Source organism: Phocoena sinus, chromosome 4 (genome assembly GCF_008692025.1).
Source record: "Phocoena sinus isolate mPhoSin1 chromosome 4, mPhoSin1.pri, whole genome shotgun sequence".
Lineage (NCBI taxonomy): Eukaryota > Metazoa > Chordata > Mammalia > Artiodactyla > Phocoenidae > Phocoena > Phocoena sinus.
In genome coordinates this window covers 53,418,951-53,432,409 of record NC_045766.1, presented here as the reverse complement: position 1 = coordinate 53,432,409, position 13,459 = coordinate 53,418,951, and the positions used below count along the sequence as shown (strand labels likewise).

The 13,459-nt window shown below is 32.2% G+C and overlaps 1 protein-coding gene across 2 annotated transcripts in view; it reads right to left on the bottom strand.

Moving 5' to 3' along the window:
• NAALADL2 (N-acetylated alpha-linked acidic dipeptidase like 2) overlaps nucleotides 1-13,459 on the bottom strand; it is a 1,193,283-nt gene that overhangs the window by 198,894 nt on the left and 980,930 nt on the right. For both annotated transcript variants that reach the window (XM_032631175.1, XM_032631174.1), the window contains one exon: nucleotides 10,965-11,060. In XM_032631175.1, the coding sequence (XP_032487066.1) occupies nucleotides 10,965-11,060 (96 nt within the window). The remainder of the gene's footprint in view (nucleotides 1-10,964; nucleotides 11,061-13,459) is intronic.

The following is a 13,459-nucleotide window of genomic DNA, read 5'->3' as shown; positions in this document are numbered from 1 at the left end:
GGAGAAATTTTAAGCTTTACAGAGACTCTTGTAAACTATTGCTGAAATAAGAATTCTAGTTTTATTCAGTAGGCTGATCACTGATAGCCATGCCTTATATCAAATACAAACATCTCTTAGACTGAGACATGAGAAATCAAATCGGGAAATGAATAAATGCCAACAGCCAAAATGAACAAACCCCTAGAGTGTATAGTATCTCAATATCTGTATGCTTATTTTATTTCAATGGCAATCTAGAGTATTTGCTGAAATCTGGATCAATGTTGAACTGGAGAAATAGTGATAACTGTAAATGAATTAATTACCACTTGTTTAGTAAACAAAATCTTTTAAACATGAAGTTCTTGGGTCAGCAATAAAATGAAACACAGAAATACCCTGCTATACACAGAGGCATACATTCAGATGTTTCTAACATTGACAAGAATATCACCCCTTAAGGGGCAGGAAGGGATTCTATCTTGAAATAGTTATTAGTGCATCTTTTTTTTTTTTCTTTTTTTTTTTTTAGTGCCTCATCTTTTGAATATAAGTTACCATCCAAAAAATTAGTTGCTTTTGGTTACTTTAATTAGTCCATAGGCTTACAGAGGTCCTCACAGTGGGGTTTCTTAAATCAGTGATTCCTTGAAGTTTCTAAGGGTCAATCACCTCCTTAAAAGTAGAAGGTCATAACTGATGAGTATTTTAGGATACAGGTTGGCCAATAGGTTTATCTCATGTCAAATCCAGTGAATTCATACCGGCTGTCTAAAGTGATATATTAAGAATAACGCTGAGTTTCAGCGTAAATATGATAATTACCTTTGGATGTCTACCAAGGGGGCAGGAAAAGAGATTTGCTTCATGAATACAGCAAGTTTTCTTACTCTTTTAAGTCCATTTAATACTTCATAGTATGCAGTGAAACTGGGAGGAAATGCAGTAACCAAACTCACTTTGTGAATATTTCCCATCTATATTTCACTCTTTTTTTTCCCATCGCCTGTTCCCTTTCAGGTGGTTACAATGACTAGACATACCAGAGTAATAGCAACCTGTAAACAGAAATGCTTCCACTGCTTAGCACTGATTTTGCCTTTTCCAAAATACTGATTCTTACTCATTTGTAGACAAAAACATTGTTGCAACTGGTAGCAGATTTAGTGGTTGTCTCTGAAACACTATTGCTACTCTAATTTATACTGTTTTGCTGCAGCCACATATTGTGAATGGGATTGACTCCAGTTCCAAGGGAAAGAATGACTTCTAAACTAATCAAGGTAACTTTAACCCCTTTTCCATGGTGATCAGTTTACGTAAACCTAGTGTAATCCAGTCAGCATAGTTATTACCCTATTCACAAGAAATGATTCAAAATAAGCATAAGATCAATTCAGAATATGATTTTTTTTTTTTTTTTTTTTTGGTTGCTGGGGCTTTCTAGCATCATTGCTGTCCTGAGAAAAGAGATCCTCTCCTGCTTTGACAGAATTATGTACAGGTATGATTCCAGAAACTGCTGTCAGCATTTTTGTACCATGGAGGAATTCCACTAGTAAAAAGTCCAGCAGAGAGAAAGGCAGAGCTGAAAGGATAACAGATAAGTAGATCTGTGTTTGAGCTCCTCGTGAAGCATGAATCTCCTAGACATTTCACTTGCATGAGAAAAATAGAATTCCTTTATTTTTATTAAACATTTGCACATGGGTCTTTACTAATAGCAAACAAAATTGTTCTGATATGTACCTTTTTCAGTTTTGAAGGAAATGTCTTTAAAATGGATTACCCTCTCTCCTGTTTTCTTGAAAGTCAGTAACTATACAGATCACGGTTCTTTTTCTTAATGACTCGGGAACATAATTATGATCGTTCATTATTATTTTATTTTAGAATGCAGAAATATTACTATTTGAACCTTCACTAAGTGATTCAAGGCCACTGTAATTTCAAATGTAATGAAGTCCTAAACCTTGATTTTGTAAAATTTAATTGACATATTAATAAATAAAACCTAATTGAGTCAAAGTAAATACTGTTTTCCTATCATAATGCCTTTCAAACAAAAATTTGTTGATTTCTTCAAATCTAATTCTTGCTCAGTTTCTGAAATTCAATTCAATGTCATAAAAATATTCATATTTTTGGAATACATTCATCCTATCCTAAAATACCAATTATTGTGAACTCTTCAAGAGAGACACTGGATAATCAAATGATGACTATACTGGATGCTAAAAAAAATGGCAATTTTGAATATTTTCTATATCACACCAACAGCAGAATTTACAGGTCCAAAGATTATTTTAAAAAATACAGCAGACATTCATTCTTCCCTGGAAAAGAAGGTATATGTACATACATACATATATTGATATAATTCAGTGCTTTCCAAGAAATAATACTGAGAGCAACTAGCACTGAAAGACCGTATCGTTGATCAGTTAATACCACACTGTGTGTGTGTGCGCGTGTGTGCGTGCACATGCACGCGTGAGGGGATCTTTTATTATTGTCACCCATGGGGTCAGTGGGTACTCCCCAGGACATTTAAGTATCATGATCAAAGTTTATTATAACAGACTCCAATAGACTGCTCAGCGTCTTCTGGTTTGTTGTGTTATATTAGATATTTTTTTAGTAAGTGGTTATTGCCTGGGGATTTTAATTATTTTTATTATACAGAGGCTTTGTTTCAACAGTACGTTTTGGAAGGACATTTGACCTGCCTACCTAGAGCTAATCTGTTATCCATTGACTACCCTGCCCTTTGCCTCTGTACTTCTACAGACCTTTGAGAATGATGTTATCTGAGAATGGTATGAAAAAGCAAAGACTCTCTCGTTCAAAGTGAGAAAAAAATGCAGAAATCACCATTCAAATTCACTTTCTACTTATGAATAGATCTCTGAAATAAGAAGGACTTGTATTTAGCGCATACAAAATTCAGTTATCATCAAAAAAAGTTACTTTATGAGGCTACTGCTTCTTGAATTCGATATAAAAACTTCCTGAAGTAGGCTGACTGTCTTTAAAAGACTGTCTTATTATTTACAGGTGATCACAGAGCTTCTTATTCTGATTTATATTACTATTATAATTATATTCTGTAATAAACACATGCCAAAATCAGTTTTTACATATATATATATAAAAGAAAAATATATCTTCAGAAAATAACAGTTTTTCTACTTATTCCTATCTTAATATACAATAATAACTCCTTTAATATGTTGTAGCAGAATATCTACTTTGATGAATAACTTCTCTTTAAAAAGGGAGTCAAATTTTGACAAGCTTATATTGTGTGCTAATTTGCTTTTGAGTAATAAAAACAAAAAAGAGAAACTGATAGTATAAGGCATGCCTTTAGAAGCTATAATATTTGTGCAGTATAATGAAACACCATAAACCAAACCTCTCTAGGCAAGAAATATAATCAGCGCACTCTCCAATTTTAGTAAATGAAGATATTGAGTTTAATTATACATTTATAAAGAAAATACACACCTGTAATATTTCCCTTTCAAAGCATAAGAGGCTGGTTTTAATATCCTATCATCTCCCTTGAGTAGCTCCAACCAAAATTCTTTATTACAAAGTACAGTCTCTGCATTGAAAATACATATTTGAGATGTTTTCTGGTTTAGCTCATGTCATGAACACATAGAGTGTAGATCTCTATGGAGACATTTTGTATCTAGTACAATAATTTGATATAGCAGAAAAAATTTCCAAAGTGTTTTTAAAAATAAAAACAAAAGCTTTAAATCCGCAGCTTCAGAATAACTTCAAATGTACACATAAACAGGATTAAAGAATATCATTTTGTTTGCTTTACTAAGTAGAATACAATATTCTCATATTTTATCCAAACAATACATCAACATTAGAGATACTTGGAAGACAATCAGATTTGCTCATTCAGATTAGAAATCATAGCCAGGTTTTCTAAGCATTTAAAGAACTGCACCAGAAATTCTATTAGCTCATGAACACAACATGCCTTTGAAATTCAGGAAAAAGAGTAAAAGATATTTGGTCTCATCCCTTTCCTCTTACTTCATATAAGGCAACTGAGCTACATTTTTAAACTATAGCTGAGAATGACATCTCAAAAGAAGTAAAATCATTCTGTATTTTAGTCTGCCTCTCCATTCTGGAGTTATGAGTAGGTTCTTTTAAGTTTTCAGTTACCATGCTATAAGAATCTTAATATAACAACTGGTACAAACATATTTTAATAGTGACATTTAGAGATAACTGCAGATTCATATTTCACAAGTCATGTTTTTAAAATAATATATTAGCAGAATATGACTCCATTAATTAAAGTGATGCTGGTTAATCATTTCTAAATGAAGATTGACAGCCAAATGCAATTAATATTAACTGAAATGGTTAAAAGTTACAATTATTTAAATGTTTTTCATCACTGAGGACACCACCATTAGCCTTTGTCCGCACCACTGCAAAACTGAGTTAAAACTTGTAGCTATAAGTAAGGGCAAATACAACTATATTGATAGAATATAAACTATGTAAGAATTATTAGCCTTGATTTCTAGGCTATACAAAAATGCTGCCTTACTCTGCAATGTAATCTGAGTCTGATACTTTCTCCATATATATAATGGAAATAAATATTATATTATTCCTACTGCTTTCTCTTTGCGATATTGTAATGTCCAAATAATTTTAGTAAAAGGTCTCTATTTTGACATTATGTAAGAAAAAAAAGAAATGTATATCCATTTAAGAAAACCATATACTAATAAAAATACTAATATTGCATATCCTATACTAATTAAAAATAAAAGAACCATTTTTTTATAAGGTGGGAAAAACAATGAAAGGACTAATAAACTGATATTTCTGGAGGAAGCTCACAAGCAGAATTAGGTCATTTGCTGGTTTCCATGGTACCACATGTATAAGGTATTTTTTGTTTTACTGGATGTACAATTCATACTCAGAGGTTTTAAAATATAATATTGAGCATTTGGGGTTCCAGAGGAAAAGTACTATTAATTCAATAATATGACAGATAGTACCTTTTCTCTGCCACCCCAAATGCTCTATATTCACATTTGATTTTAAAGTTCTTTCCTTCTAAACATAGCTGCATTTATTTATTTATTGAATGTCTATTATGGCAAACTTTTAGCAAGAAAATGATAATAAAATATATTAAATCCCAAAACACATAACATAAATACAGGACATTACATCATAGACAAGTAGATCAGAGAAAGGGGTACCAAGGTGGGTGAAGCTATTTATGGAAAATAGAAGAGAACTGAGGAGCAGGCATAAATGAAGAGAAAAACAATTTTAAATTTCCAAATACTTGGTTCAAAAGTTATAGTAAACGAGCAGTTGATTGGGTGAATACACTTTTTTCCAATTTAAAAAAAATGTGGTAAAACACACATAACTTAAAATTTACCATCTTAACTACTTTTAAGTGTACAGTTCAGTGATATTAAATACATTCATAATGTATAATCATCACCACTATCCATCTCCATATCTGTTTTCACCTTTTAAAGCTGAAACTCTATACCCATTAAAGAGTCAACTCCCCACTCTCTTCTCCCCCTCACTCCTGGCAGCCACCATTCTGCTTTCTGTCTCTGTGATTATGACTTATCCTAGGAATCTCATGTAAGTGGAATCATATAGTATTTTTCTTTTGGTGACTGGCTTATTTCATTTAGCAGAGTGTCCTCAAGGTTTATCCATGTTGTAGCAAATGTCAGAGTTTCCTATCTTTTAGAGGTTGAATCATATTCTGTTGTATGTACACACCACATTTTGCTTATCCATTCATCCATCTATGGACACTTGGGTGGTCTCCACATTTTAGCTATTGTGAATAATGCTACTATCAATATGGGTGTACAAATATCTCTTCAAGATGCCACTTTCAATTCTTTGGGGTATATACCCAGAAGTGGAATTGGTGGATCATGTGGTAACTCTATTTTTAATTTTTTGAGGAACTGCCATGTTGTTTTCCACAGCAGCACTACTATTTTATATTCCCACCAACAGTTCATGAGGGTTCCAATTTCTCCAAATCCTCACCAACACTTGTTATTTTCTGTTTTGTTTTGTTTTATCTTTTGATATTAGCCATCCTAATGGGTGCAAGGTGGTGTGTGGATATGCTTTTGAACATTTCTTCTTCTTAGAATAGCATCATCCTGTAGATTTAATGAAACACTCTACCCTGGATTGTTTGTCCTCTCCATTTTTCTTTTTGTCCTCATCATGAATACTGTCAGGGTAACATCATCTCTATCATTAGTGATGATGAAAATGTTCCATAACGTATGCTCTTCAGTGCAGTAGTCACTACCCATATGTGATTACTAAGCATGTGGATTGTAGCTAATGAGATGGAGAAAATGAAATTCTAATTTCATTTAATTAATTTTTAATTTAATTTAAATCCACATGTGACTAGTGGTTATTATATCAGATAAAGCATTTCTAGATCCTACTTCTTCCTGAGCTCTAACCTCATGTACCCAACTACTTCCTTGACATAGCTGCCTAGATGCACTATAGTAAACAAAATTCCACATATCCATCGTCAAACTCGTTATCACTTTCTTCAGGCCAGCCCCTAATGTAGTTAATTCAATAATATCAACTTTGTCCAAGATAGAATTATTCAAATGATTCTTTACCATTCATTCTGCTTCATGTTCCATATCCAGTAAATCATATACCCTGTGCATATCCAGTGCTAGAAATATCTCTTAAATCTATCTTCTCTTTTCTAAACTACACATCATCATATCTTGCACACTACTACCAACAACCTACTCTTTAAGGAACTCTCAAGGGAAATCCACTGATATTAAGATAAAGTTAAAATTCTTAAATTCCTCAAGCATCACCTCTCTGGTGAATTCTTCAAGTCTCATAGAGGTAAAATCTTCATCCTCTTCCCTCCCATATGTTGCCCATATTACTATCATCTCTTTTAGTATGTTATATTGAAATGAATTGCTTACCTTGGACCCACTCCTGTATGTTAATTGTTTTTTATTTCAAGTGTTTTGCTTCATCCTTGGCTTATAGTAGGCTACTAGAATGCTTAGATATCTAATAACAACTTATGAGCTCAATGCTGATGATTTAGAAATATAATGAGAAAATTCCTAGGTGTAGAAGGAGAAATAAGCCTATTTCAAAACATGAATCCATGGTGATTTTATTCATTTATTAAAGGATTAAGCAGCTAAGATTTCTATTGGTATTTCATTCATGTTTAGTCTTTGGAAGTATTAGTTTGGTCTCTATGATAATTTTAAAAAACAAATGCTATTTTTTAAGGTAATTTAAGGTAATTGAAGAAAACATCTTCAACATCGATGTAAGGTGCAACCCTTCAGCAGCTTTATACTGTACCACCTGACTGTCCCTGAATCCATGATAAATTACACATTTTGGCATCAATATTGAGACTTATTCATTATTTTCTTGGTTTCATGCTTTATATCAAAAAGACAAATGCCAAGATAAATTCAAACTTTGTAAAACATTTTTTTTTAAAAAAAGGAACTATAGGACAACATTGGAAAACTACTTACTAGGATTCAACTCACAGCTCACATCCCATGTATGAGTGTGGTTTATTTATTTTTAATTTATTTTTAATTCAGAAAAGCACTAATGAAAAATTATTAAATTTTTAATGCTTAGAAATTGTAATTTAATTTGACATAAATTATATTTGTGGTATATAACAAAGGTCTAGAATGCAGTTATTAATTTGGAAAAAACAACAGATTGTATTATATGAAAATTTCTATAAGATGTATATTTTTGTATTTAATTAGATAACATTAAATATATGATTGTGTTATAGTGTTGTGTATCAAGTTTAAACTTTTATTGGGAAAATAAGGAATAGTATCTTCAGTATTTCCATTGTTTCTGATTTCTTGAAAATGTTTTAGTATTGATATAATAGCAATAATAACTGTGCGTTATCATTTTACGAAGTGTTCTTCATATTTCATATCATTTTCATAATTGACAGTGACAGAATTTAAACCTATCTATATCTTTCTATTCAAAATCCAGCACTTTTTCTATAATATCACACTGCTATGTGGATTATAATAAACATGTGATATACTGTGATAATACCACTATTATCCTTACTGAAACAAAATATTCTAAAGACCTCAACCCTTCACAAATTAAATTTTATACTCCATTTATACACGTTAACTTATCACTATATTCTCAGTATTTAATTAATTAATTTAGTTATATGCTTTCATATCTAAGTTGGTATTTTTTTCCTCTCTTTTCTTTAAAGTAAAAGCTAAATGTAGAAAATTCAAGTAGGGGCCTATTTTGAAGACATTAGCACTAGTATTCTTTAATGTGTCAATAATTATACTCAATTATATATATATTGCACTTCCAGAGAAAATGTACACACCATCTTTTCAATCTCAGAGAATCCTAGTGAGAAAATCCATTATGACTGTACCATTTTTTGATGTAGAAAATAAAGTTCTACTAAATAATATAACAAGTTGGGAGTCAAGATAGAACTAAAATCCATATTTCCTAGTTTTGTGCTCTGGTCAACCCCTCTATATTTATACTTTCATTTTGTTGTTGATCAAAGAAAATCTGATTTTAAAACAAAGTATCTATTAAACACTTTTTTTTTTTTTTAATTGGTGAAATAAGACTGAATTTCTGAAGCACAATTTCTTCCCTTGGCCTGAGTCTACATGAATGGTTACCACAGGTAATGTGATGACTGGGGAAACAGTATCAACATTAGGTAAATACATGCCATGATTTAAAAATGTCATAGAACACCTGCTTCTGCACTTTAGATTTTAATTTTTCATACACATAGAATCTTTCCACCATCCATTTAATGGGTTAAACATCTGCTTACACGAGAAATATATTTGAAAATACATGTAGAAATTGTACCAATATCTGTGCATAAATTTGTGTCTTCTTTCAAATGGCCTCTTATTTTCTGTTTCACACTAAGTACTGATCTCATATTTATGTGTCAGGCCATATTCTATGCTCCCCTACTCCCTCTGACCCATCCATCCTTGCTTCCCAACATTCTCTTAGGAGTTGTAGGATGGCCGAGGCCTCATGTAGCAAGAATCAGTGAGTGTTTATACCTTTAAAATCAAAACCTTAGAATTTTCTCTGGCTAGGAATTTCATGTGCTAGACATTATCTTCTCATTATATACCTGGTATCAATATGTTCTCAAACTGCCCCTTCTATAAAAATCCATGAATTTCCTGATCCACAGAGAAAGGCAGAAAAATTGGAGAAAGTATTATTCTTTCATTGCCCTAAAAATCCTATAATGCTTTACTTAAAAATAAGTATATAAACCTAGGCTCTAAGTATCCATAACATTTGAACAAATATATATATACATACACATACATATAAACACACACACATCCTCATCCAAATGTATACACATATATATACTCAAACAGATATATAGATAAATAGATAGATATAGATATAGGTATCAGATTTGTATTTCTTTCTCTCTCTCTCCCTCTCCCTCTCTCTCTCATGCTCTCTCTCTCTCTCTCTCTCTCTCTCTCTCTCCCTCTTTCTTTGCACATCAGGAGTACAGTTAAGATTTTAAATGTTAAGGAGTTATTATTTGGGGGCCACGTCTATTTTACTATATCCAAATAGGAATGAATAATGATCAGAGAATGTATATATTCAAAACTAAATCAAGGGACTAGATTAGACTGGAAAGGAAAGAGCTATAAATGTAGTTAAAGTTCAGAAATCTTGAGCTTAGGAGAATTTTACATAAAATATGGTCCAAACTCTACTTATTTTTAAAGTTCAGAAAAAAAATAAACGTACACATCTCTTAAACGTGAGGGTAGACCTAAAATTTTAGTTTTTGTATTCTGAGCTCATTCCATTGCCACTCATTGAGTTCAGTTATTTTACCACAATTCCTCTTTCTAAAGCAGAAAAACAGCCTTGTAAAATTTCACTAAGAAGATTTAAGAATGATTCAATCTTTCAACTAAGCATATATAAATATGGATTATTTTAAGTGTACTGAAATGCCAATATTCTGTACAAACTCTATCCCCCAAAGACTGGTTATGACTGGTTAAATCAATTGTTGGTAAATGTAAAAATTCACAAAATGTCATATGATCTCAGAACATTAAACTTATTTGCTCCATACTGTAGGATTTAATTTTCTTCATTCTATAAACTCACAGCCAAGTATATACCATAAAAATAGGTATGAGCATCATCGAATAAAAGCAATTATTGTAAATTCAGTCTAACTTTTTCTTTAAGAAAAAGAACCTTTTTTTTTTTTTTTTACTGCAACAATAAAGTACCACAAACAACAATGTGGAATCTAAAAAGCACAACAAACTAGTGAATATAACAAAAAAGAAGCAGGCTCACAGATATAGAGAACAAACTAGTGGTTACCAGTGGGGAGAGGGGACAGGGAGGAGAAATAAAAGGGTATGGGAGTAAGAGGTACAACTATTATGTATAAAATAAGCTACCAGGATATATTGTACAATACAAGGAATATAGCTTATATTTTATAATAACCGTAAATGGAGTATAATCTTTAAAAATTGTGAATCACTATTGTATACCTGTAATGTACAAAATATTGCACAACTGTACTTCAATTAAAAAATAATTGATTTTTTAATACAAATCATCAGGTATTGGTCTGTATGATCTTGATTGAGTTGCTTATCATCTTTACTCCTTAGTAAAATAGTAGGAGGTATGTGAAATCCTCTCTAGTATATTCTCCAAATGAATGTATGTATATATATACACACACACATCTATATTTCTCTTGATTGGTTACTTTCCTTTCCTCCTTCTACTAACAGAAAGAACAAAACTTTCTCAATCTTTTCATGAATGCATTCCTCTCCTACCTTGGTAATGGTCTCGTGAAGTTTGAAAAAAGGATCCATTTCTTCAATTTTTGTTGCACGTTTAGGGAAAAAGCCTTCAGAGAGAAAACTTGGACCCTGTGGAAAACCAGAAAATAAACATTCTAAACTCTTCATTGATTTTGTTTTTCAAGGGCTTATTGGATTTTCTTTAAAGATTCAAAAGGACTCTAAATGGCTGTAAGGTTTCTGTTGATTGTTGGACTTCATTCTGCTGATATAATTAACCAGTCACAAAATATTTATAAATTAAAATGATTAGACTTCTATAACACTTGACATTATTTGTATTTACCAAAGAATGTTTTCTTACTCAAAAGAGATTATTTGCTGTTCACCCTTTTACTTTTCAAATGCAGACAGTGTAGAGTAAGATATCTTGACTGCAAAACCCATATCTAAAACCCCTTCTCTATTTTATATATTAAATTTTATGCTTAAAGACTGGTAGAATAGAATGTTTTTAATCAAAAAAAAGTCTAGGCAACAGGGTGCATAATATTTTAAATACTGCAAAACTTACTTCAAAACAATAGTAGGATATGTTTTGAGTAGAATGACCTCATGGCTTTATGTGCTGCCAATAAAGTTGTAACGTTGTATCACACCCTTAGCGTGAAGATGGTTGAAATGAATCAAGATATTGTAATTAATTATTCTGTACTTGCAGGTGCAGATAAATTTCCGGATGCAAGAAGACAGGGGATGCTGATAAGGTAGCTACCTGTTATGGTCTGAATATTTATGCCCCCTCCAATTCATATGCTGAAATCCTAATCTCCAAAGTAACAGTATTAGGAGGTGGGGCCTTAGGGATGTAGGTCATGAGGGCTTTGTTCTCATAATTGGAATTAGTGTCCTTATAAAAGAGATCTCACAGAGCTCCCTAGCCCCTTATGTGAGGATACAGTAAGAATTCTGCAACCTGGAGGAGGGCTCTCACCTAACCATGATGGCACCCTGATCTTGGACTTCCAGCCACCAGAACTTGAGAAATAAATTCCTGTCGTTTACAAGCCACTCAGTCTGTGATACTTTGTTATAACAGCTCAAATGGACTAAGACAATACCTAAAACAATGCTCTTATAGTTATCAACACTATAAGTATCCTATGAAACAATTATTATCTACATATAATTTTCATTTGAAAACCTGAAGTAACTAAACTTATTTGTCTTAAAAAATATAAGATTGGGACAGAACATATGTACTTATGCAGGTGACAGATATATAGAAAAAAAGATGGTATATATATAGATAGGTAAATTTTTCAAAATCTATCATGGGAAAGAGATTAAATCAAGTCTACACCAACAATGACCACACAGGATAACAAATTTAATTTGAATTCTATTAGAACTGTTTGTTAGAGTAATCCAACAGCAGAACAGACTACATTGGGATATATCAATAGTGGGAAAGAAAGTTAGGATGCTGTAGTTGATAGACTCAGAAGTCATACACATGAGAAATGAAACCAACATAATTGTAAGTCTTCATATACTAAATAATTCTGTGATCAAACAGACTCTTAACACCCTATTTTGAACAATACTGCGATTAAAAAAATAAAGTAATTTAGTTGTTTGCTCCAGCATATATGCACTTTTCGATAATAAGACCATGAATCAACCAAATAGCTTACCTATCAAGACTAACACTTATTTGTCAAAACTTGTTTATGTTCCTCTCCTCATTTTAACCACCAATCTAAAAGTAATTTTAGAAACTGCCCAGTTCCAACCAGTATTCCAGTTTTTAAGACCTGCCATAAAACCACACAGCCAAGGCCTAAAATATCATAAATGCCCTTTCCTAATTTCTCCCCATTTTGAGAGACTACTAAGACTCAGTGCTATGGGTTGAATAATTCATATGTGAAATCCTAGCCTTTAGTACCTCAGAATGTGATCTTATTTGGAAATAGATCACTGCATAAATAACTAAGTTAGAATGAGGTCATACTGGAATAGAGTTGGTCCCTAGTACAATGTGACTGGTGTCCTTATAAAAAGAGGAAATTTAGAGACAAATTTGTACACAGGGAGAAAAGCATTCAAACATGAAGGCACAGATTGGAGCGATGTGTCTACAAGCCAAAGAACTCAAAAGATTGCCTCAAAATCACCAGAAACTGGTCAAGAGGCTTGGAACTGATTCTCTGTCACAGACCTCAGGAAAAACCAACACTGATAACACCTTGAACTGTTAAGACAATACATGTCTGTTGTTTAAGTCACTCAATCTGTTGTGCTTTGTTATGGCAGCCCTAGGAAACGAATACACTCAGTTAAGGTGGTATTCTTCTTTACTGAAATACGTCTAATACACTTAATTTTGTTTATCAACAGAGTTTTGTGGAGGTATTTTGGGCAGTCAACATAGAAATAGGTTAAAATTTTGGTTTTGCCACTTAACAGTTGTGCCATATTAAGCATCTTAATCTCCAGAGGATTAGTTACAGCATCTAAGAAAC